This window comes from Tiliqua scincoides, chromosome 9 (assembly GCF_035046505.1).
Source record: "Tiliqua scincoides isolate rTilSci1 chromosome 9, rTilSci1.hap2, whole genome shotgun sequence".
NCBI lineage: Eukaryota > Metazoa > Chordata > Lepidosauria > Squamata > Scincidae > Tiliqua > Tiliqua scincoides.
Genome location: NC_089829.1, coordinates 31,126,915 through 31,149,965, shown reverse-complemented (window position 1 = coordinate 31,149,965; position 23,051 = coordinate 31,126,915). Strand labels below are relative to the sequence as shown.

The window sequence follows — 23,051 nt, the reverse complement described above, 5'->3', positions numbered from 1 at the left end:
CGGAGTCTGCAACCCACACAAGTGGCTCAGGTAGTGCAGCTCATCCAGGATGGCACATCAATGCGAGCTGTGGCAAGAAGGTTTGCTGTGTCTGTCAGTGTAGTGTCCAGAGCATGGAGGTGCTACCAGGAGACAGGCCAGTACACCAGGAGACGTGAAGGAGGCCGTAGGAGGGCAATAACCCAGCATCAGGACCGCTACCTCCGCCTTCGTGCCAGGAGGAACAGGAGGAGCACTGCCAGAGCCCTGCAAAATGACCTCCAGCAGGCCACAAATGTGCATGTGTCTGCTCAAACGGTCAGAAACAGACTCCATGAGAGTGGTATGAGGGCCCGACGCCCACAGGTGGGGGTTGTGCTGACAGCCCGACACCGTGCAGGACGTTTGGCATTTTGCCAGAGAACACCAAGATTGGCAACCTCGCCACTGGCGCCCTGTGCTCTTCACTGATGAAAGCAGGTTCACACTGAGCACATGTGACAGACGTGACAGAGTCTGGAGATGGCAGGGAGAACGTTCTGCTGCCTGCAACATCCTCCAGCATGACCGGTTTGGCAGTAGGTCAGTAATGGTGTGGGGTGGCATTTCTTTGGGGGGCCGCACAGCCATCCATGTGCTCGCCAGAGGTAGTCTGACTGCCATTAGGTACTGAGATGAGATCCTCAGACCCCTTGTGAGACCATATGCTGGCACGGTTGGTTCTGGGTTCCTCCTAATGCAGGACAATGCTAGACCTCATGCGGCTGGAGTGTGTCAGCAGTTCCTGCAAGATGAAGGCATTGATGCTATGGACTGGCCCGCCCATTCCCCAGACCTGAATCCAATTGAGCACATCTGGGACATCATGTCTCGCTCCATCCACCAGCGCCACGTTGCACCATAGACTGTCCAGGAGTTGGCGGATGCTTTAGTCCAGGTCTGGGAGGCGATCCCTCAGGAGACTATCCGCCACCTCATCAGGAGCATGCCCAGGCGTTGTAGGGAGGTCATATGTGGGAGGGACCTACACGTATGGGTCATACGTGGGAGGGACATGTAGGGAGGTCATACATGGAGGCCACACACACTACTGAGCCTCATTTTGACTTGCTTTATGGACATTACATCGAAGTTGGATCAGCCTGTAGTGTGTTTTTCCACTTCAATTTTGAGTATGACACCAAACCCAGTCCTCCATGGGTTGATAAATGTGATTTCCATTGATGATTGTTGTGTGATTTTGTTGTCAGCACATTCAACTATGTCAGGAACAAAGTATTTAATAGGAATATTTCGTTCATTCAGATCTCGGATGTGTTGTTTAAGTGTTCCCTTTATTGTTTTGAGCAGTGTATTTCCCTTTGTGATTTTCTAAATTGCAAAAACTAGTGTCATTTTAACCACTAAGTCTGCCATCCTCTCACACTTTCCTGGGAGTAAGCCCCATTGACTCTGATGGGACTTCTGAGTAGACATGCATAGGATGGTGCTCTAAGTCCCAAAGCTGCAGCACCGGAAGCTTGCAAGAGCCCAGCAAAGCTCTGCTGTAGCCGATTGTCGTCCGTCCCCCCCCCCCCCCCGCAGCCAATAGGAAACGTCGGGCTGTGAGACGTTCAGCCAATTCAAGCCTCCTCCTACTTTGGTCTCCGCCCTTTTCTCCAATGCCAACTAACGGACAGATAAAGTAGGCGAGAGTAGGCGCGTCTTAGCCAATCCGATCCTCGCTATCTCTTCCTAGCGCCCGCCTCCTCCTCCTCCTCAGCCAATCGGAGTGCCAAGAATGAACCCAGGCAGCCAATAGAACGCCTCGAACAAGGCTCTGTGCTGAGCCTTCAACCAAACTTGTTGGTATGTGTGTGTGCGTGTGTGGAGATGGTGAAGGGGCGGGACGCCTTTCTCCAAGCAGCCAATGAGGAAGAAGCACGCGCGGACTTCGCGGCGCGCGATTGGCTGCGAGGGGGAACGAGCCCTCCGCCCGTTACAGCCAGTTCGGTTGCGCGTTTTGAGGGCTGCTGCTGCTGAGGGGACGGGGGATGAGGATGAGGAGGCGGCGGCGGCGGACGGGCGCCCCACGGAGCCGCTGAGGGGGCGGCGACGGGGGAGCGGGAGAGAGCGCGCGCGCGCGGTGTGCGGCGGCGAGGCTGCCTCTGTCGCTGTCAGGCGGAGGAAAATGACGGTCGTCTTTGAGGTGCCGGCCGGCCGCGGAGTGGTGAGTTGAGGACCGTGGGGAAGACTAGGGGCGCGCGCATGCGCGCTCGAAGGGTCTGAAGGGTGTTGCAGCCAGCTCTGGGGAGGGTGGCGGTCATGGAGCGCCCTCTGGCGGGGGAAGGCCTCTCCCCCCCTCAATGCGCACAGCGCGGGCCCCTTCGCTTTCCCCCTTCTTAGAGGGCAGTGTTTCCCAGTCTGTGGGTCGGGACCCACTTAAGTGTGTCGTGAGCCCACTTCAGGTGGGTCCCCATTCATTTCAATGCATTTTATTGTTAATATAGCAGACCTGATGCTACCTTGGCACAGGACAGCGGTTCTGGCACATGGAGCACCAGGACCCACTTTTTGGAAGGAGAAGTTGTCAGGACCCACTGGAAGTGATGTTGTGGCCGGAAGTGACATCATTGAGCAGGACCATTTTTAATAACCCCAGGCTGCAGTCCTGCCCACACTTACCCAGTGGTAAGCCCCATTGGCTATCATAGACATAGTAGCCTGTTAAAAGTACACATCTGTTGCATTTTCCCCAATGCAGTCACATACTGTGGCAGCATCAAGTCTATTATATTAAAAATAAAATATTGAAATGAATGGGGACCCACCTGAAATTAGCCCATGACTCACCTAATGGGCCCCGGCCTACAGTTCGAGAAACACTGCCATAGGATATTATGACAGAACTAGAATGGGGGGAAAAAAATTAGTTTGTATCTTTCTTTTTTTATTTATTTTTCACATTTTTTACCACCATTCCTCCAAAGAGCTCAGGGCAGTGTACATCAATAATCCCCTCCTTTTGTCCTCACAACAACCCTGTGAGGTAGGTGAAACTGAGAGAAAGTGTCTGGCCCAAAGTCACCTAGGAAGCTTCATGGCTGAGGGGGGATTCAAACCTGGATCTTCCAGGTCAAAGTCCACCTCTCAAACTACTACACTACCCTGGCTCACCCTGTCTTTTTATCAAATTACATGTACTTATTTAATTGAAATTATCAATTAAATTAATTTATTATTTTAATATTTTATTATAACTATTGATATTGATATTTTGAGATTTTTAAATATTTTAATAACATTATTATTAAACTTAAGATAAGAATTATCTGAATTTGAAATTTTAAAATTTAAAGTAGTATAAATAAATGTAAATATAAATGATTTTGGGCCCAATCCTATCCAATTTTCTGATGCTGGTGCTACTGTGCCATTGGGGTATGTACTGCATCCTGTGGTGGGGAGGCACCCTTGGAGGCCTCCTCAAAGTATGGGAACATTTATTCCTTTACCTCAGGGCTTCCTTGAGGCTGCATCGGTGCTGGAAAGTTGGATAGGATTGGGCCCTGTATTTGTTTATCATTTAAAATAAAATGATGCAAATATATAAGAACATAAGAACAGCCCCACTGGATCAGGCCATAGGCCCATCTAGTCCAGCTTCCTGTATCTCACAGCGGCCCACCAAATGCCCCAGGGAGCACACCAGATAACAAGAGACCTCATCCTGGTGCCCTCCCTTGCATCTGGCATTCTGACATAACCCATTTCTAAAATCAGGAGGTTGCGCATACACATCATGGCTTGTACCCCATAATGGATTTTTCCTCCAGAAACTTGTCCAATCCCCTTTTAAAGGCGTCCAGGCTAGACGCCATCACCACATCCTGTGGCAAGGAGTTCCACAGACCAACCACACGCTGAGTAAAGAAAGTACACACACACACACACACACACACACACACACACACACACACACACACATATATTGCAAATATGCAAATATATATAATGATGGAAGCGTGTATATATAAGTATATATGATATATAAATATATATAGAATGATTTTATTTATCATTTAAAATAATAAAATGATATAAAGAAATATAAATATAGTTTTATTTATTTATCATTTAATATAATAAAATGGTATAAATGAATATAAATAAAAATAAATAAAATTATTTAAAATAATATAAATGAATATAATTGCAAACAATAAATAAATAAAATTATTTAAAATAATAATTATTTTAATTTTAACTAAAATTATTCTATTCAATTATATTTCAATCAGAACTTAGTTTGATTTTAATTAAAGATTTGTTTTATTTAATTTTTATTTTAAATAAAAATACTTCAAATTTTTTTCCCTTCTTTTTGTTGTTTTAAAGCAGGGGTCTTAACCAGTGGTACTCGACATTGTGGGACCCCAGACTCCAAACCTTTCAGTGTGAGGGCCACATGTAACCACATCGCATATGTTGTATGCTTTTTTTGGGCTGGAAGACTGCCTAAAGAATGCTAAGCAGGAACGATCCTGGTTGAATTTTGGGTGGGAGACTGAAAGCTAATAAAAGCTGTCATGAGACAACAGAGCCAGGAGGAGTTGCTGTTTACAGCTTGACTGACCTGAAATTGCTCCTGCTGGAAGCTCAGAAGACATACCCAGATATGACGATCTCGCCGTGAAGGATTCCATCAGGAAGGGAAGGGTTTACCGAGCTGCCCATAGAACAATTATTGTAATAAACTCATTTGTACTCTACTGTGGACCTTTGTAAGCCATCTTGGGCATTTGCTTTGGGTGGGATATAAATTTCTCAAAATAAATAGTGTTGTCGCTGGTCGGATATGGCCCCCAGGCTGCAGTTTGGAGAACCCTGTTTTAAAGCACTGTTTCTCAACCAGTGGTACTGGTATAAGTACTACTGGTGGTACAACCTTTTATTGAGCCAGGCTATAGGTCTTACTAGCTCAGTATTGGCAATGTTGACTGGAAGGGGCTCAGACAGGAGTCATTCCCAGCTCTGTGCAGAGATGCTGCTGTGGCTTGAACCCAGGACCTTCAGCATGGAAAGCAGGTGGTCTGTCATTGAGTTACAATCATTCTTTTGTGGACATATGACACAGCCCTCTTGATGAAGGTATGTAAGACAATGTCTGGTCAGTGCCTGGGTGGGTTCTTGCCAGGGAGCATCCAGCACGTTCCCTTGAGTTTTTTAATGAGGGCAAAAGGTGTGATATAAATAAAATGTTGCCAACAAATGGGCCAAAGGGTCTTGCTAAGCAAGAAGTGCTGTCTGACATTTCTGTGCAAAGTTACAAGACTGAATAGATTTTCAGCAGTAATTGGCCATTACAAAGCCAGGAGGAAGTTATGAGTGACATATTGCAAAACAGTCATTGTGTTTATTTTGTATATTTTGAGGCTTTATGTACGTAGAAATCAGACACTCCTTGTTTCTTTATACCTATGAGTTCCTGCCCACTGGGTGCTTTCTGAGGTAACTGGTGGGCCACTGAGATACAGGAAGCTGGAGTAGATGGGCCTGTGATCTTATCAGGGCTCTATTTATTATTACTATTTTTAAACAGTAGTTATATACTGCTTTTCAACAAAAAAAGTTAACAAAGTAATTTACAAGCAAAGTCATATAATTAAATGGTTCCCTGTTCCAAAAGGGCTCACAATGTAAAAATCCTTTTATGTTCTTATGTTCACTGAGTATAACATATTATACATCTGATAAAGTGGGTGTCAGCCCACAGGAACAATTTGTATGTATTTAAGGTGACTTAAAGACTCCTTTTCTAGTTCACTTATGGAGTCTGGCACAACAAGAGCTGGTAGCTGCAAGCTGTGACCTGAGTGGCTCTCCACCCCCTGCTTTAAATGGAGGATTAGATAAATTCATGAGAAAGAACTCACTGTGACTGTCCACCACATTATAGTCACATTGAGCCAGTATGTGCAGAGTTGTTGTACCTCACAGTTTTGGATATCTTGGGGATAAGCAAACAAAGAAGAGCTTCTGCCTTCCTCCCCATTTTGTGGGTGTCTTAGATCATCTGGCATCTGCTGGAAATGGAATCATGGGTGTTTCCTCTGATCAGCATGACCCTTTTTGTGTTTCCAGGTCATCCTATGGCCAGCTTTTGCAATTACAAAAGACCATGTTAAAATGTTGAAATGCTGCATCAGATTCAGACAGAGTCGGAATCAAAGAACTATAAAAACTGTTCAAAACTGCATTGGAAGAAAGTAAAGCAAAACTTTGATTATTGAAGTTTGTTCTCCTTTAATTTTCAACCATTATTATTACACACCTTGATAGTATTCTAAGGACAAGATAAGCATTTTTGAATAAGAAAGTAAACATTTCTCACCCTGCTTCTTTCCCCTTACTTTTTTATATTCTGGAATAAGAAAGATTTCACTCATTTCCTAAAACTTAGAGCAGACCTAATTTAAGCATATGGAGCTGCCATTGTTTTGGCTGAGGCTCTTTGGCCTTCAAGTTCATGATCGTTTATGTGGACTGGAGTGGATCTCCAGAATCTTCCCCAGCCTTACATGGCAATATCAGTTTGGACTTTCTACATGCAAAAAATGTACTGTTTCTTGGTGTGTCTCATAGGAAATGCATGTGTCTTTCAAACACATTTGAGATCAGGGAGAGAGTTTTATATTGCAAGGGCTTCTGCTTAAAAAGTCTCTTTCCCTTGTTTAGAATCTTTATTGATTTTTCAGCTTATGATATATTGGTACTTTCCTATGCAGGGTAGAGGAAACCCTGCATATATTGCCCTTACTAAATCACCTTTCTCATTGGGTTACCAGTTACTCATTCTTCCTTAGTCTAGATTGCTTTATTTTCTTGGTATGAGGAATTGTGTGGAAAGGATGAAAAGAGGAAGGAAGGAAGAAATGGGGTGAGAGATGCTTTCTGTTTCCTGATGTTGTTTTCTCTTTCCTTAAGAATTGATTTTGCTGGATCAATACCTAGCATCCTTGTTTTTAAACCAAGGCAGCCAGCTGCTCCTGGGGAGCTCACAAATGGAACATGAATGTGATGTGATCCTCTCCCCCCTCCCCCCCGATTGTGCCCAACTTTTGATATTCAAAGGTATACTGACCTGTTCATGAAGATTTCATCTTGCCATCAGGACGAGCAGTTGCGGGTAGAAAGTTATATTGACAATGTTTAAAAGTCATCTGATTGAGTGACCACTGACCCATTTTTGTGGCAACGAGAGGACAGAGTGCCATGTTTGAGCTCCTTGAAGGAAAGGCAGCATTCAAATATTGGTCAGTCAACTTGCAATGAGACTCATTTCATAATTGGCTCACTTGACTGTGTTTGTAAAAAATTAGTCACCCTAAGGCCACTGATTTTGGAAGGAGCAAATTGCACCAAGCCAAGTTTACACCAATGTCCGTGCAACGTTCTGTTTCCACCACCAGGCAGGTTCCTTTGAAAGGTCACAGTCCAGGTGATAGCCTGCCACTGTTGTCCTCAGAATCTTGTATTGGGGGGTTTCTCCACTATTACGATGGAATAAGCCTAAGTTTCGGACAGCTTGTCAATTTTATAGGAGCTCCAGTCAGTCCTATTGCTGTGATAAGTGTACTTGTATGGTATATTTTTCTGGACCCTTGTCTCATTTGCACATTGTCGCTTTTAGGTTTATGTGAAGGTTCCATTTAGCTGTTATGTCTAATAAGAGTTGGCATTCCCATTTCCTCTGAATCAAATTCTCTTTTAGAAACCATGTAAGCCAACCCAGTGCCACTAAATTCTTGGCCTGCTTGGAATGATGTTGATGCCCTTTCAGATTGTTTGTGATTGCTTCCCACACAGCTCAGAGAATGTCTAAATGACCTAACCATGTAGGTAGGACCAGTCACATGGACTTTTCCCACAGAATGCTGATTCCAGAAAAGGCTTCAGCATCCCACCCACATGGGTTGTTATGTGTTGACTGTGCGCATATAGTGGGTCATTTAGCTTTCTCAGCCGTGATAGGACCTGTTCATGGGTAAGCTCTTCATGCATCTCGGAAAATGCTTTAAGGGTACCTTAGATGTGGCCAAGATGTGAGAGGTACAAGAAGTGTAGTTTAGTGGCTTCACAGGTTGTTATCTGGAACCTGTGGCTTAGTTTCTGGCATTTATTACATTCAAAAAGTTGTCCTTCATAGAAGTGTGTTTGGTATGTAGTTTTGTAGCTATTTATTGGTGATGACCCCCCTTTTGAGGGCTTTAAGCCTCTGGGGATTTGCTTTCATTTCTAGAAGAAATGAAGGTTCTTTGTATAAGAACCATTTCATATTGACCTCAAACAAACCATGTGACTCTTCCAGAAGGACTATGCTGTTTGACCAAATTCACTCAGTCTCAAACCGGACATGGGCAGCTGTATCTGTGGCCAAGCACCTGGTTTGCATGCAGGTCTGTGGTTCAGGGCCTGGTAGCATCTCCCTGTATGGCAGAGAAAGATTCTGTTTGAAACCCTAGAGAGCTGTTGCTAGATGGCCCACTGGTCTGACTTGGTGTAAGGCAGCATCCCATGTTCCCATGACAACAGCAGAACCAACCCTTCAAATGCAGGTTTGCCTCATTTGCATCTCAACAGGGAGCAAGGTGTACAGTTTAAAGGATCAGTGAGGTGAGTGGTTGGGGTACTTGGCCTCCTTGTTCCTTGTTCAACAGTTCCTCCTTAGTTCTCACCCCCCTTTTTGGGTTTTTGTCTGGCATTCTAGTCTGATGGGGGGATAGCTGAACAACTAATGGGGATGAACTGCATTAATGATAATGGGTGTTCCTACTGTGTTAAATGAGATTCACCCTCCACCACTTTGCATGTTGTGCCTTCAAACTAACATTTGAAGTCATAGGCCTGCCACTATCATGTGCAGCTGAAGACTGCCATACTGATTGGTTGTTTTTTTTGAAGACTACTGAAGATGCTGTTGAAATTGGGGGATGAGTAAGAGGCAACTGCCATTTACTGGGCTTAGAGCAGTGAGCGAGCATTGATGCTAACATGAGGCATGTGTGCATTTATGCATGACAATATGAATCCGAGACTTTTAACAATCCATAGATGGAAGTAAATTCTGTCTTATCTCTCGTGTGCATCTGATGAGTGAGCCACTCTCAATTCTAAGCAATCACAAACTTGATCTTCTCCTCTCCTGGAAGATCTTCTTCCTTTTAAACTGATTGCAAGGGAAGCACAAAGTGCTCCTTTTCCCATCAATAGCAGTTGCAGCATGCCCCCCTCTGATTTATTTTTTTTGCACTTATTTGAGAAATATGCCCTTGCCAAGAGCAGCACTTGGCCAAACTGGAATATGGTCCTGGCGTTCATTGCCATTGCACTATTTCTAGACTTAGTTTAACCACTTGCTATTTTCATGATATCATGCTTACTATGCACATGTAGGGGTTTGCGGTGTCAAAAATTTGATACCTGTTTCTGTAATCTTTCTCTATAATTAACTATACAACTGTGATTGCTAGCTACCCCCCCCCCCTTTTAAACTGTGTTTTGGACTAATTCATGTGTGTAACTGGAAAACTATTCTGTTTTGCAATAGTGGATCAGAAATAGCTGTGTATTTATTCAAGGTGTAAATAGGACCTGGTCAAATCCACAGCATTTATCCATGCTGTCTTATAAAATGATGCTAGCAGTGAATTTATTATAGAAACAATAGCAGTCAGTCACTTTTATTACTCAGAGCGAATTCTCAGTATGACCTTTGTAGCTACCTTAAAATATTCTCATTCTGTTGCCAGCTGGTTGCTGTCATATGTCTATAAAAATCTGTGATGATATTTGCTTTCAGAATGGATTTGTTTTCTTGTACTTTACTGATGTTGCAAAACCCTTCACTCTCTAGTGATGTTATCTTTTATTTTTGTGTTCTTCGTCATCTTCTGGATTTAGCTCACTAGGACAGGTCTGAAGACTCCTGAACTAATGATTAGACTGTGGTGTCAAGTTGAATCTTCTAATTCCTTTGCAGTTATGCTGTCCACTGGGCTGCCTTGAAGATACTTCTTGAACTTGTCCAAAGTTTGGGTCACAATGAATTCGGGATTGTGGGGTCAGGAAAAAGGCAGCTCGCCCTACTGGGAAGAGCGCATATTTTATTTGCTTCTCCAAGAATGCAGTGTGATAGACAAACAGACACAAAAACTCTTGAAAGTACCCAAGGGTAGCATTGGCCAGTTTGTTCAGGACCGTTCTTCTGGAGGACACACCAGAAGCATACCTTCGTCTAAAAGTAAAAAACTGCAAATTGGAATCAAGATTTTGGAGCAGCCTCATGCAGTCCTGTTTGTGGATGAGAAAGAAGTTGTAGAAATAAATGAGAAACTTGCAGAGCTGCTCTTGGCAATTACCAATTGCGAGGAGAGGTACAGCATCTTCAAAAGCAAAGGCAGACTGAGTAAGGGTCTTCACATTGAGATTGGCTCACCGGTGAGAGTGCAGCTGCGAGCAGGAGATGAGAAATACCCTGGAGTTGTTCGCTTCAGAGGACCCTTGTTACAAGAAAGATCGCTCTCTGGAATCTTTTTTGGAGTGGAATTGCTGGTAAGTGTTCTTTTAAACATAAAGACTGACTTCTAATACATCGATTTCCAAACTTCTTACCTTCACAACCTCCTTCAGTGTCCACGGTAAGTCCCAGGCTCACCATGACCAGGAAATTGCAGGGCAATATGGGGCATGAACCTGAAGCCAGTTGTGCTGGCCTGCAACTCATGTCATTGGCCATGTCGAGTCACATTCCAGAATGCTTTGCAGGGAGCTTCTGCAAGGCATTCTGGGGCATGACACAATGTGTTGCAGCCAGAGATGGGGTTGTGGGCCAGCACAACTCAGAAGTGGCTTCTGGTTGCAGCAGGCCTGCAACCTACCAAATATTGGGTTCGCAACCCACAGATTGGGAAATGCTGATTGAATATATTTCCTAAAATGTTAGTTCCTTGTGTGGCATTATGTATATAGTTGAACAAGCATTCTGAAAAGGTTGGTTTCTTACGTTTTTTTCAAAATCATACCTCATCTCCAAAGAGTTCAGGGTATGATGTATATGAGGTTTTTCCCCTTCACAGTTTTATCCTCATAACCACCTGCTGAGGTAGGTTGGGCCTGTAACCAGTTTGTCTCACAAAGTTGGTGGTCTCTGAGAGTTGATCTTAAATGCTAAGTTCACAGGCAGAAAGCTCCATGTCCTCTGGTAAATGATTCCTGTGAACTGCCAAGATGGCTTCCTGAAGACGAAGGACAGAGAGGGAGGAATCAGGGATGACCTTTGCCCATCAGTTGCCCAGTCACCTTAGCCAATCCATGAACCTTCCATTCTGGTGGCAGTGGCACCATTAGGGGTCAGGCAGGAGGCGCCATGTAACCTTAGTGTAAGGCTTTCCCCCAGGGCCCTGAACAACCTGATGCTAACACAGGGAAAGATAATCAATCTGGGTGGGTGCACCCAGTGCTTCCAAGTCTAGAATGGGTGCACCCAGTGCTTCCAGGTCCATAATGAGACTGTATGTTCCCCACAGTGGTATTGTGTCTGTGTGAGAGAGAGCACCATGTCAAGCATTGTGACTGTGTAGGAATTTGAATGTCTGTGCTCTAAGTTTAATGTTCTGATAATTACTACTAACAGTGTTATTCAATAAATTGTGGATTTTTTCTTTCCTGCCACCAATCCAGGAAGAAGGCCGTGGTCAGGGCTTTACTGATGGACAGTACCAAGGCAAACAGCTCTTCAGATGTGATGAGGACTGTGGAGTGTTTGTTGCACTGGACAAACTAGAGCTGGTGGAAGATGATGACAATGAACTGGAGAATGACTATTCAGCTCCAGTTGACTCAATGCAGGTAGAACTTCCTCCTTTGGAGCTCAACTCCAGGGTTTCTGTGAAGATAGGAAAGAATATAGAGTATGGGACAGTTATATTCTGTGATGTCTTACCAGGAAACGAGAGTTTAGGATACGTTGTTGGAGTGGACATGGTAAGAAATTCACCTGATTATTATAACTTTTTGCATGTGTGTTAAATTAAAAGTACATGCAATATTGGTGGGGTGGCATGGGTGGAATATCTGCAAGCAACTTCATTTTAGACTAGCAATCAGTAACAGTTGCTGGTGTGTATGTTGGGCAGCAGTTTAGCATCAGGTTAAAAAAAGTACAAAGTTGGACCTGTAAATAGCCCCTTACCTGGCTCACCTTTGGCAACTTGGTCTTTCCTACAAGGGATCAAGTGGCACAGCTTTAAAAGGAGTTTTATTTCTTCTTAGGGCACAAATTATTGACATGGATATATGTAGGCTAACATTAAAAAACAACAACTATGGATTTGTAACTTTTTTATGATCCTATTTACAAGGTTCTATTAAGCCTTTCTTGGAACTGGCCACACGCAAATCTTTATCACTGCTATTGACCTGTCTGCTTTGCTTAACAACATGTCAGGGTTCGCACTGACTTTCAGTTCTGCTCTCAAAATATGTCTGCATGAATCTTTGCTTGCAGAAAGGACTGTAGTGCAGTAGTTGCACGCCTGCTTTGCATGCAGAATGTCCAGGGTTCAGTTCTCTGGCAGCATCTCCAGGTAGGGCTGGAAAAGTCCCACACCTGCAGCCCTAGAAGGTTTTGCCATTTAGTGTAGACATTACTGAGCTAAATGGGCCAATATAGCGGGTCCTCCTTATCCATGGATTTGAGTATCCACCGATGATAAACCTATGGCTGGAGGACCTCAGAAGGCCTCCTGGACATGACTGGAAGGCACTTGCAGTTTGCCAGAAAAATTGGAAGTGCCAGTTATGTCTGGAGGTGTTATGGCATGTGGGGAGGTCAGGTGCAGCCCCCAGGTAAGGAATTGTGGCACCACATGGGTCTCCCTGCAGATTTAATTTTCTGCGGAATTTGGTATCCTTGGGGAGTGGGGCCCTGGAATGGTTCCCCCATGAACACCAAGGAATCACTGTATATGAAACTCTGAATAAGACAGCTTCCTATATGCCTATGACACTCTTATTTAACATGAATTTGTTTGTTAGCAGTTCTCAAAAGAACTTCTGTAATATATGCTGTTCCTCATTTACTTGTGTTTTGAAATGAGAAGGCTTCCTAGGGCTATGAAAGAAAAGAACCAGTTGGAACTGTTATGCTCTTGAAATAATAATTGGGAACATTAGGAAAAGTTGGTTGGATTCCAAAGGTGTCCTTCCCAACACAAAAGTCTATCTTCAGGTCCAATATATTATTTTTCACTCTGAATATCAATGAGTGTACTTGTTTTATCCTTGCTACTTTGTAAGAAAGCAGGCAGGTCTTTCAAGCTCCCTTTTAATAGTGGAGAGATAACAAGCATGCAAGACATTTATATGTACCTGTTGTAAGTGGCTTCTGTTGTGGAAGTTCTGTGCTGCTGCTAGACTTTGCTTGGCTTTTCTCCTGCCACTTGGGAGGGGAATTTATGTTATCAGTGTGTGGATGTCATGTGCTTTTCTGCAAAATTTTGCAGAATGCAGTTTGTGATTTTAAAAAGTGGGAAGGCAGAAGAACAATATGAAAAGCACTACATATAAATGGCCATTGAGCACATGTGTTTTTCCTTGTGGAAGCTTGCACTTTCTGTCCTAGGCTGTATGTGGCCAGTACGGAACTATGTAGATGGCTGCTTGAATATCTTCTGGCTCTCCCCTTTCTGACAGTGTGTAACCATTTTTTAAAACAACTTTTAGGATAATCCAATCGGAAATTGGGACGGAAGATACAATGGACAACAGCTCTGCAGTTTTGCAAGTGTTGAAAGTACACTTCTCTTGCATATCAATGATGTTATCCCAGGTACGCTTGGTGTCTTTGATGTTGCTTTAAGGTGTGCCTCAATTGCAAGCACGCTTTAGTTTTAGTGTTGCTTAGGACTTGAATCCTTTCATTTTGGTCCCAATGTTCACTAGCAAAAAGCTCCCCTATTGTGATTTTACTGGATATTGAGCTTTTCATTGTATTGCTTTGGTGTTGCATCTACTCTGACTTCTGGAAGTGCTGTTGAAGCTCTTTGGATTTTGTGCCCCTGTGTGTGCATTCCTATCTTTCTCTGCCCCACTTTGTGTAACAAGACAGTGCTGTTTTACAGAGTTGCTGGTCTCCTTGGCTCTTTTCAGATGTCAAAGATTGAGGGTTTATCGTCACCACTGTTTAATACTGGGTTTTCTTGAATGAGGATTTACTGCTGTAGTGTGGAAACATGGACGCTAGCACGGGATGGAAGAAATGGGTTGGAACTGCTTGCTGTTTGGAGATTATTTTTATTTACCAGTAACCTGGAGACCTCTTAATTGCAAGGCTGGCTTAGAATCTTCTAAATCGAACAGATTGTGAGAAATAATCCAGAATGCCTTTCCAGGTGGCATGAGAGATGCAGAATTATTTGTTTAATGGAGAGGGCATTATGCGTTGGATTATTTTCTTTCACATTCTTCTAAGGAATATGTTGTAGTGATGCCCACATATGCTCTGATAAAAGAATTGGCGCTTGTGAGTATTGCTCAGCACAGCGGGCAATCTGTTTTTTTCCTTCCCACTTTGAGAGTGCACATGCTCTATCTCTTGCTCTCAAATTTGACAGGCAGTGGAATAACATGCTCACTTTTAGATGCTGCAGGTGTGATGGGTATGGACACTTTCTGTGCCAGGACCATTTACTCTTGTGCTGGGTTGACATGTGTTGTGTTTTAAAATATTTACGTACTGCTTTTCAGCAAAAGAAAGTTCACAAAGTGGCTTACTTGGCTAAATAAGTAAATAAAAGTCCCTTGTCCCAAAGGCTGCAGAGAGACACCAACAAATGAGTACTGGAAAAGATGCTTTGCTGGGGTGAATAGGGATAGTAGCTCTTCTCCTGCTAAATATAAGAGGAGCACCAGATTGGCGAACTAATGAGCAACTTGCCCAGTCAAGAAACGCTGGGGTGGGTCATATTGGAATGAGGAGGCAGGGAGAAAATGCTAAGTCTGTGTGGGAATTGGGGCCTGCACTGTCATGTCCCCGGCCCCTGAACAGAAAGGGTCACAGCTGGGTGGCCAGAGTGTTGGGAATGCGCAACTAGTTCTGTGAGATGGAGTGTCACAAGAGCCTGGGGAGAAGGGAGTGGGGGTTTAGAAGGGAAGCTGGGCTCTTGGCAGCAGAAGATTTTTTTTAAAACGCCCAAGAGCACAGAGGAGCAGAGCAGAAGGGCGTTGTGGCTGGAACTCAGGCTGTCCTTTCTAAGATGAGGTCTCTGGCAAGCCAGGGGCAGATGGGACACCAGAAAGTAAGGCAGGCATGAGCAGATTTCTGTTGCAGAAAGAGAAGGCATGAGCAGGCATGAGCAAAAGTAGATTTTGATTCTACTTCCTTTGTTTTGCTAGAGACCAAGGGTCCACCAACCCAGAGCAGGTGGAAGTGGTGAGTTGGGTGAAGAGCCAATTACCTACTGTACCTAGAGTTGCTGTCTCTGATGCTAGTCCTAGAGCTTTTCTTTCATCATGTGATGTCATTGAGCCATAGAAGCCAGAGACCTCCAGCTTTACTTTCGGTAGTCTCCTGGAGTTCAGTGCCTGTATTCAGAGGCCCAGATAAATGTTGGAGGGTTGGTAACCCTGACTGTATTCTCCAAGCTGTATGCAAGGATGGTTTGCGTATCCATCTGAGTGACAAGAGAGAGAATCAAGAGAGTTCAGCAGCCTAATATAGGGTTGAGGGAAGTGTGGAGAGTTGGCAGCTGGAAACCCTTGCTGATTTTCTGTAAATTGTTCAAAGGGCTATGATTTGCTCCCAGTCACCCTTCTCCATGCCTCTGGTGCAAGGGATAAGATGCAGCAGGTTTTGTGGTATACGTCATCTTTTTGACACAGGAGCAAAAAATGTTCTTTTAAAAAATCACCTCTGCATGTGCTGGAAAAGGCTTTGTACTGAAACACAGCCCTGATTTTGCCATTTTCAACATAATTGTTGCTTGTAAGAACTTGAGGCGATACCCTGCTGCTACGTCTCCCCCCTTTTTTTTATTTTAAGCCTGCCAGTACATTTTCCCTGAAAGATCAGACTTTCCAAGGCGTGTTTTCTTGGCTGGCTGGTGTGAGATAAGCTAATGTACTCCAGCAAAAGGATCTGAAGTGTGTTAATAATGATATTCCCAAGAGGCAACTTGGTTAAAATGTAATTGAACAGCTTTATTCCGATTATGAAACATGAAGGCACATTTTCATTTGAACTCTTTAACGGATCTCTGGCATGGTTGAAAATCCTCAGATGTTTTGCAAAAGAAATAGCAATTTTCTGTGTACATGATAACGTGCTATTCTGGTGAGGAGTTCCATTTAGCCAGAAACAGAAGAAAGCACTTTTTTTTTGAATGATTATTATGCAAGCCTAGCTTTCTTCCCCTCCCCCCTTTGATTTAAAAAAAATTCTTTAGTCAGATCTCTGGCAAAAAAGATGACCGTTCACACTATGTTGGGTTTTATAAAGGGGCCTTTTATCTTTAACTTTATTTAAAGAGTTGCTCCCCTTTTGCGGAATGTTAGACAAATTATGAGATGTAAAACTAAACAAAAGGCGGTGTGTGTATATATATATAGGGTTACAGTCATATATATATAATTGTGGGGGTGGAAGAAATGCATCCTAAAGCTTCTATTCTGTATAACTTAACGGGAAACAAATCTGATTGAAATGCTTTTTACTCAGTGCAAGAGAGCTACTTGTGAGCGTTCACCTTTGTTACTCTTGCCTGAGACCTTTGTTCTCCCAGCTTCACCACCCTCAACTGTCTTAGAGGTCCTTTGCTCCCAAAAGTCTCTTGTTTCTTTAATGTCACTGCCCTTTCTCCCTTGTTGCCCCTTATTCTTAGAGCTGCTTTCCGGAATGCCTGTGTGATACATCCTCTCTTACTTCCTTACTTCCCTTCTTAAAATCTCCCTTTTCTGTGAAACCTTTAGCAAAACACCTGAGTACCCATTGCTTATTGCAGCTTAAACTTAAAGTACATGCAGTTGAAACAATGGCATGTTTCTTCTCCTGCCTCTGTTTCCCTACCTTTCCTCATGTCTGTCTAGAGCAGCGGTCTCCAAAGTGGAGACTGTTAAGCTCTAGGAAAGGCGTCCCTGGAGCGACCGGCACTTACTGGTCCACCAGGGAGCCTTCCTTTCCTACCATTGATCTCCCCCAAACTATGCCTTGATCAGCTGCTTCTGCATCTCCCCCAAACTGTGCCTTGGTCGGCTGCTTGTGCAGCTGGAGATCTGGATGCAATGGCTGCTGGGGTGACAGAGCCTGGATGTGGTGGGCTGGAGCTCTGTTTGGGGGAGATCGGCAGTGGGGAAGGAAGGCTTCCTGTGGAACAGTAAGTGCTGTTCACATGGGGAAGGGAAAGACAGGACACCAGATCCAGCCCGTAGGCTGGAGTCTGGGGAACCTTCAGCTAGAGCAAGGATGTTAAACTCATTTCATACAGTGGACAGAATAGCACTTATGATTCCTACTAAGGGCTAGAAGTAATGTCATTAAGCAGGTTATGAACAGAAATAAGCACTTTTTGTCACTTAGGAACTCATTAGCTGCAAATAACAGAAGAGAAAATATGCCAGTCTTGATCATATTTTTGAGATACAGGAGAGCTCAATTAGCCTGTGGCCTGCCCTTTCAGCAGTGACAGTTTTGCAGCCAAGAGCAACTGCTGGTAATGCTGGGAGAGCCCAAGGGCTAGATAAAGAGCTTGGGGGGGGGGCAATCCAGCCCACAGTCCTTGTGATTGACACCCCTGGTCTGGATTGTAAGCAGCTTGGGAAAAGGCCATGTCTTCTTGCTCTGTGTAAAGTAGCATGTATGTTGATGTTTGCTGTATAAATAAAGTGGGGGCATATCTTGAAATCTGGAAAGGAAAGAAAAGAAAGGGCTAGGCACCTGCCTTATTGAATGGTGCATTTAAAATGTTGGGGAGGAGGAATGCGTAGTGGATATCGTAGCCAAAGTGGTCCTTATTTGGCAGTGTCTTGTGTATCCAAAGAGAAGCTGCTTTCCTTATGGTCCTCGTTTAGGAGAGTCCTTCTGCCACTGAGGAAGCTTTCCCAATGGGCTGCTCCCCCAACTGGCACTTGCCTTGGGCAAGGCTGGCCTAGCTTCTGTGATCCATCTCTGTTATGACAATGACAATTTAACTACTGCACTGCATTATGTGAGGGGTCACTTTCTGACATCATTTGGAAATGTATGTTCTGATTGTAGCTGCTTAGCTGGGGACTGGCTATAGAAACCATGTCTTTGCCACCTTTAACTAGTGTCACTCTTAGTGCTTTCCTTTTTAAAAGACTTCAGCAGTTGTAGGTTAGGTTCCTGAAGGACTGCCCTCACCACCTTTCTGATTTACTCTCCTTCTCAAAGGCCCTTCTCTGTGTTCTCTCTGAAGTTAGGAGGGTGATGGCCAGAGACTCTTCAGTTGTGGTGCCCTGCATTTGGGAAAGTCTCCCCAGGAAGGCTTGGTGGGCACCAAATCTGATATATCTCTGGTGTGAAATGAAAACATTTTTATTTTTCCAAATATTCCAGCATGTTTATCTGATTTAAACCCTGTTCATCAAAAGGTTCCAAAGCTGCTTAACAAACATTAAAAAGCAAATAAACAATAAAGGAAGTCAAACAAAAGCAGAGAAAAAAAACCTGTTTTGGTAAGGGTTACAAGCCTTTGTATATAGAAATATCTTTAACCTCATCCAAAAGACATACAAGGATGAAGCCAGCCTGATCTTCCTGGGTTAGGAAGATAGTGTTGTCTCTGAAAAGGTCCTGTATTTGGTGGATGCCTGTTGCACTTCCTTTAATGGCATACCAGAGAGCAGGGCATACCCTGATGTTTTCAAAGCCCTGGCAGGTTCATATGAGAGCAATTCAGATTTAAGTTAACCAAGCCATATTTAATCTGGTATTGTGTGTTTGTGTGTGTAAGAGGGAGAATTGCTTTGTCGTGTGATTTGATATTTGGTCGTAAACTTGTGTGAGAGTGTTTTTTTTTTTTTAAGAAAAGCAACAAAACTTGTACTTTGCTTGCCTCTGAGCCAGCCATTTTCAGCCGCTGTGCTGTAGCACACTGGTGTGCCATGAGTGGTCTGCAGATGCTCCATGGGAGTTTGGGGAAGGGTCATTTATTAGTAGGGCCGTTGGGGGAAGTGAGCCCCTCCACCAACAGCATGGTGCGCTTGTCAATTGTCATAAAACTGATGGTGTGCCTTGACAATTTTAGTAGCTTGTCACTATGCCATGAGATGAAAAAGGTTGAGAATCACTGCTCTGAGCATTGTTATATGAAGAGTGGTCTATGTTTCTTAAAATAACTTGGAGCCCAATGCTGTGCGCGGTGGCACGGCTTCGTGCCACCGAGCACTGTCGCAAACGTGCTGTAAGGCATGTTTGCGAGCCTCTCCGCCGGGCTTCTGCCCGTGTTAGCCCAACGCCGGCTGGTGCTGGGCTAGCGTGGGGCGGTCGCCCAGCCTCTGTGGCTCGGTGGTCTCATGGACCGCCGAGCCGCGGCATGGTAAGCGGGGGTGGGGAGGAGGCGTTTTGGGGAGGGGAGAGGCCGGCGGGGGGCAGAGGGCGGGGGAGGCATGATGTGGAGGCATGACGCGGGGAGGGGACAGGTGGGAGGCATGCCAGGGGTGAGGGAGGCGGGTCTGCCAGGGCACTTGTGGAGGGCTCAGCGCCATACACGAGCGCCTTTATTTTACCGCCGGCATTTTGGTCGGTGGTAAAGTGAGTAGCCCCATTGTAGGGCTGCTTACCTTACCTGGGGGAGGTGACGAAAGTTCCCTTCTCCCGAGGCACCTTCCGCGATAGCTTGGGGCGTGCGGGATCCGGCGGCAGCTGTTCTAGGTGCTGCTCAGTCTGGGTGCTCCGGGCAGCTCAGGATTGGGCTGTTACTTGAGAGAGGTGATTGGCCCCTCATGCATTTCTTGTGTAAGCGAATACATGCAGTTCTGCTAAAGAATACTGTGATGTGTTTTATATCTTAGAGATATCACTGAATTGATGCTTTTGCACTGAACTGATGCTTTGAAACAAATTGTTACTTAAACCTTTGTATGGTGTGTTCTTCTCTGTAAACCAACTAAAATTCTACTCTTGTTTTAGAACCTGTTTCTCAAGATAGGAGACCTCCCAAACTTGCCTTTACCTCAAGAAGTGGCTGTGACAAAGGGTTCAGTCATAGTAAGCCAAAATCTGCAGGTACTTTTATTTAGTTATTCACACTCCCAGTGAAATGTTTGGGTTTTTTTTCATTTTCTTGCCAGTGAAAATCACTGCATGCCATCTCCTTGAGTGGCGGCTGAGGAGTAGGTGTCCCAAGTAGGTGTCTTCGAGGCTACCTCAAGGAATATCTCCTTCCATGTGTGTCTTCCTGCACCTCAAAATAAGCTATTGGACTGCCTCTCTAATGGGTTTCTGACAACTTTTGAATACCTTTTTGTTCTGGTAGGCATTTGACTTGCCGAATAGTTAAAACTTTAGCATTGCTTCAGACTGAGGCTTCTGCTGCCTCTTTTCTGTTTTGGTGTTCTTAAAACCACCCTGGTACTTTTTGAAAGTGGATATAAATAATGACAGTATTGTACTGGCTCAGAACACATTTTCTACAATAGTGATTCCCCAATACTGCTGCTGTTTTTCTGCCCTTGGCGAAGAGATGAATGAGGAAATTCTGTGCGTGTTGTGTAACCTTCTTGAGGTAATGATTTCTCTGCTTTCACTCTGGTGAAAATGTGGGAGGGACTTCAGATGGCCAGACTAAAATCTGGAGCAAATTGAGTGCTTGTGTACTCCATGCATAGTATACTAAGTAGAATGTAAGATCTGTATTTAAATCCCTAATCATTCATGTTGTTTCAGCCTTGTGTTAAGTTCTCAGCCTCAGTTGTTGTACCTTAGACTTTGAGAATAAATCACTGCAAAGCACTTTGAACTCTTACGACACACTAGAAATAAAAAGGGGTAATTAGTCCTCCAGTTTCAGAACCGTGGTTTTGTCGTTGAGCAGCTGTTGATGACCGGTTAGATTCCAAACTTCCTTTTAAACAAGACATTGTGAAAGAGATCTATGACTTCAAAGATACTGAAAGTGTTATAGGGATCAGCCCTACTGAATTGGGTTGGGCTTACTCCTGCTTAACATGGGAGTAAAGGAGGAAGCTAAAGAGAGGTGCATGATGCTAAAGAGAGGTTAAATGATGTACCTTTTGATTTCAGAAATCACAGGTATTTCCTTCATAGCTTGATAATGCAAATAGATACACCAGCTAATTTGTTCAAGTGCTTCTGGGGTGGGGGGGGGGAGGAATCATGTTGTATTGCAGGGACTAGACCAGATAACTTCCAGGCTTCTTCCTTTCTGAAGGCTCTGTATTTTTAGGGATCTTGCATAGATGTCTGCTATTGTTCAGTAAGCTCAACAAGACTTAGTATAAAGGACCTGCAGGCAGGCCTTCCATTAATGTAACAATGCCTTTGTTACATGATTTCTGTCTTAGGTGCGCTTTCTGACCCTGGAAGTAGGAACCGATCTGAATTTTTCTACACCTTAAATGGCTCTTCAGTGGATTCGCAACCACAAACAAAATCGAAAAACACTTGGTATATCGATGAAGGTAATGAGAGACTTAAGTTCATTGCACTGGCTCCCAGAGGAGTAGCTAGTTATGGCAATGAATAAATGCCCTGCTAGGACCTGTTTATGCAGACTCTAGGTGTATACTTAGCATACAGAAGTTTATTTCTTCTTCTTTCCTATTGTCTGTGCATAGTCATATGCTTACACTCAGTCGCAAATGGTAGCATTTCTGTGTGTTTTTATTTGATGTTTGTAAGGCAGTGCTTGAGCTGGGGTGGATATTATTCTGCCTAACAGCCAGAATCCGAGAAGTACTTAAGCTTACACTTGGGGCTTGATGCTAGCTCAGAGGAATGTTCTGTTGGCTGTCTCCTTTGAACAGCTGGCCCCTCCCACTATTTCCAAATGACTTTTGAAACCTCTCCCCACCTCCAGAATTGCAAGAGCAGTTTGCCATGTGGCATAGGAAAAAGGGCAAGTAGAGAAGCCCCTAGGGAAAGATGAGTCTAACCCCCCCCCCCCCCCGTGGGCTCACAGAGCTAGTTTCCCTGTTCTTTGGATGCTGGCCAATGTTTACCAGGTAGCACAATGCATTTTATTAGTAATGTGAGCTTTTCAGTTATAGTCGACCCTGAGTCAGCTTTCAGTGAAGGTCTGAGTCTGTTGTCTCTCTTAGACCAGCTGATCTACAGGCCCAGGCCGCAAGAAGTGTATTAATAGTAACTTAGAGTATAGCAGTTTGTGACTTCATGTGCTGAGCATTGGCTCATGATTTATTTACATATCTTCAAGTAAGAAGTTGAAGATTTTATCTTCTGGAAAAACTCGGTGACAAGTCCTGCCTTTGCTACGATTAGATTGGGGAACAAACATCCTTTCTTGCAAGACATACCTTGGATCGCCGTAATTTTAGATCCGTAGTCTTCAGTCTTCTCAGGCTCCAGTATCTACCTTTCAAACTCAGCCTGTGTCGTACACTTGGGTCTCACTCCCAGGGTTTTGGGTGCTCAGAGTTGTTGGTTCTGAACCCTAGAGCCCTCAAAGATCCCTGTTCGGTAGTACTGCCACCACCCTATAAGAGCCAGTGCCTCAGTCCAGGGACACCGAGACCCAACTATATCCCTTGTAGACACTGAGCACTTTCTTTACTTAAGTCTCAGTCCTCAAGTTTCTAGTCCACAATGAGGATTTTTGGTAGCTTGCTGAATGGCTAGGCAGGATTCTGAACCTTTGTCCCCAACAGACAATGAACCAACATGGTAAAAAGATTTTCTACTTTATTAAGTACATAGGGTTACTAAAAGTTACAAAAGGCAGCAAATGCTAGAGGCTTAAAAACTTCTAGGAAACATATCAGCATAAAACAACAAAGCTAACTGGCTAACTCTATTATTCTCTAACCCTCACTTG

General features: G+C 44.1%; 1 protein-coding gene across 3 annotated transcripts in view; it reads left to right on the top strand.

Annotated features, from left to right (window-relative positions):
- Positions 1-2,008: 2,008 nt before the first annotated feature.
- The window catches only part of CYLD (CYLD lysine 63 deubiquitinase), a 39,738-nt gene continuing 18,695 nt past the window's right edge, over positions 2,009-23,051 (top strand). The window contains exons 1-6 of one of the 3 annotated variants that reach the window (XM_066637022.1): positions 2,009-2,188; positions 10,001-10,572; positions 11,701-11,868; positions 13,744-13,849; positions 20,168-20,263; positions 21,562-21,678. In XM_066637022.1, coding sequence (XP_066493119.1) covers positions 10,063-10,572; positions 11,701-11,868; positions 13,744-13,849; positions 20,168-20,263; positions 21,562-21,678 — 997 coding nt within the window. In that variant the 5' untranslated portion in view covers positions 2,009-2,188; positions 10,001-10,062. Of the gene's footprint in view, positions 2,189-9,921; positions 10,573-11,700; positions 12,004-13,743; positions 13,850-20,167; positions 20,264-21,561; positions 21,679-23,051 lie in introns of all 3 variants that reach the window. The other 2 variants (XM_066637020.1, XM_066637021.1) reach the window with 2 other exon arrangements.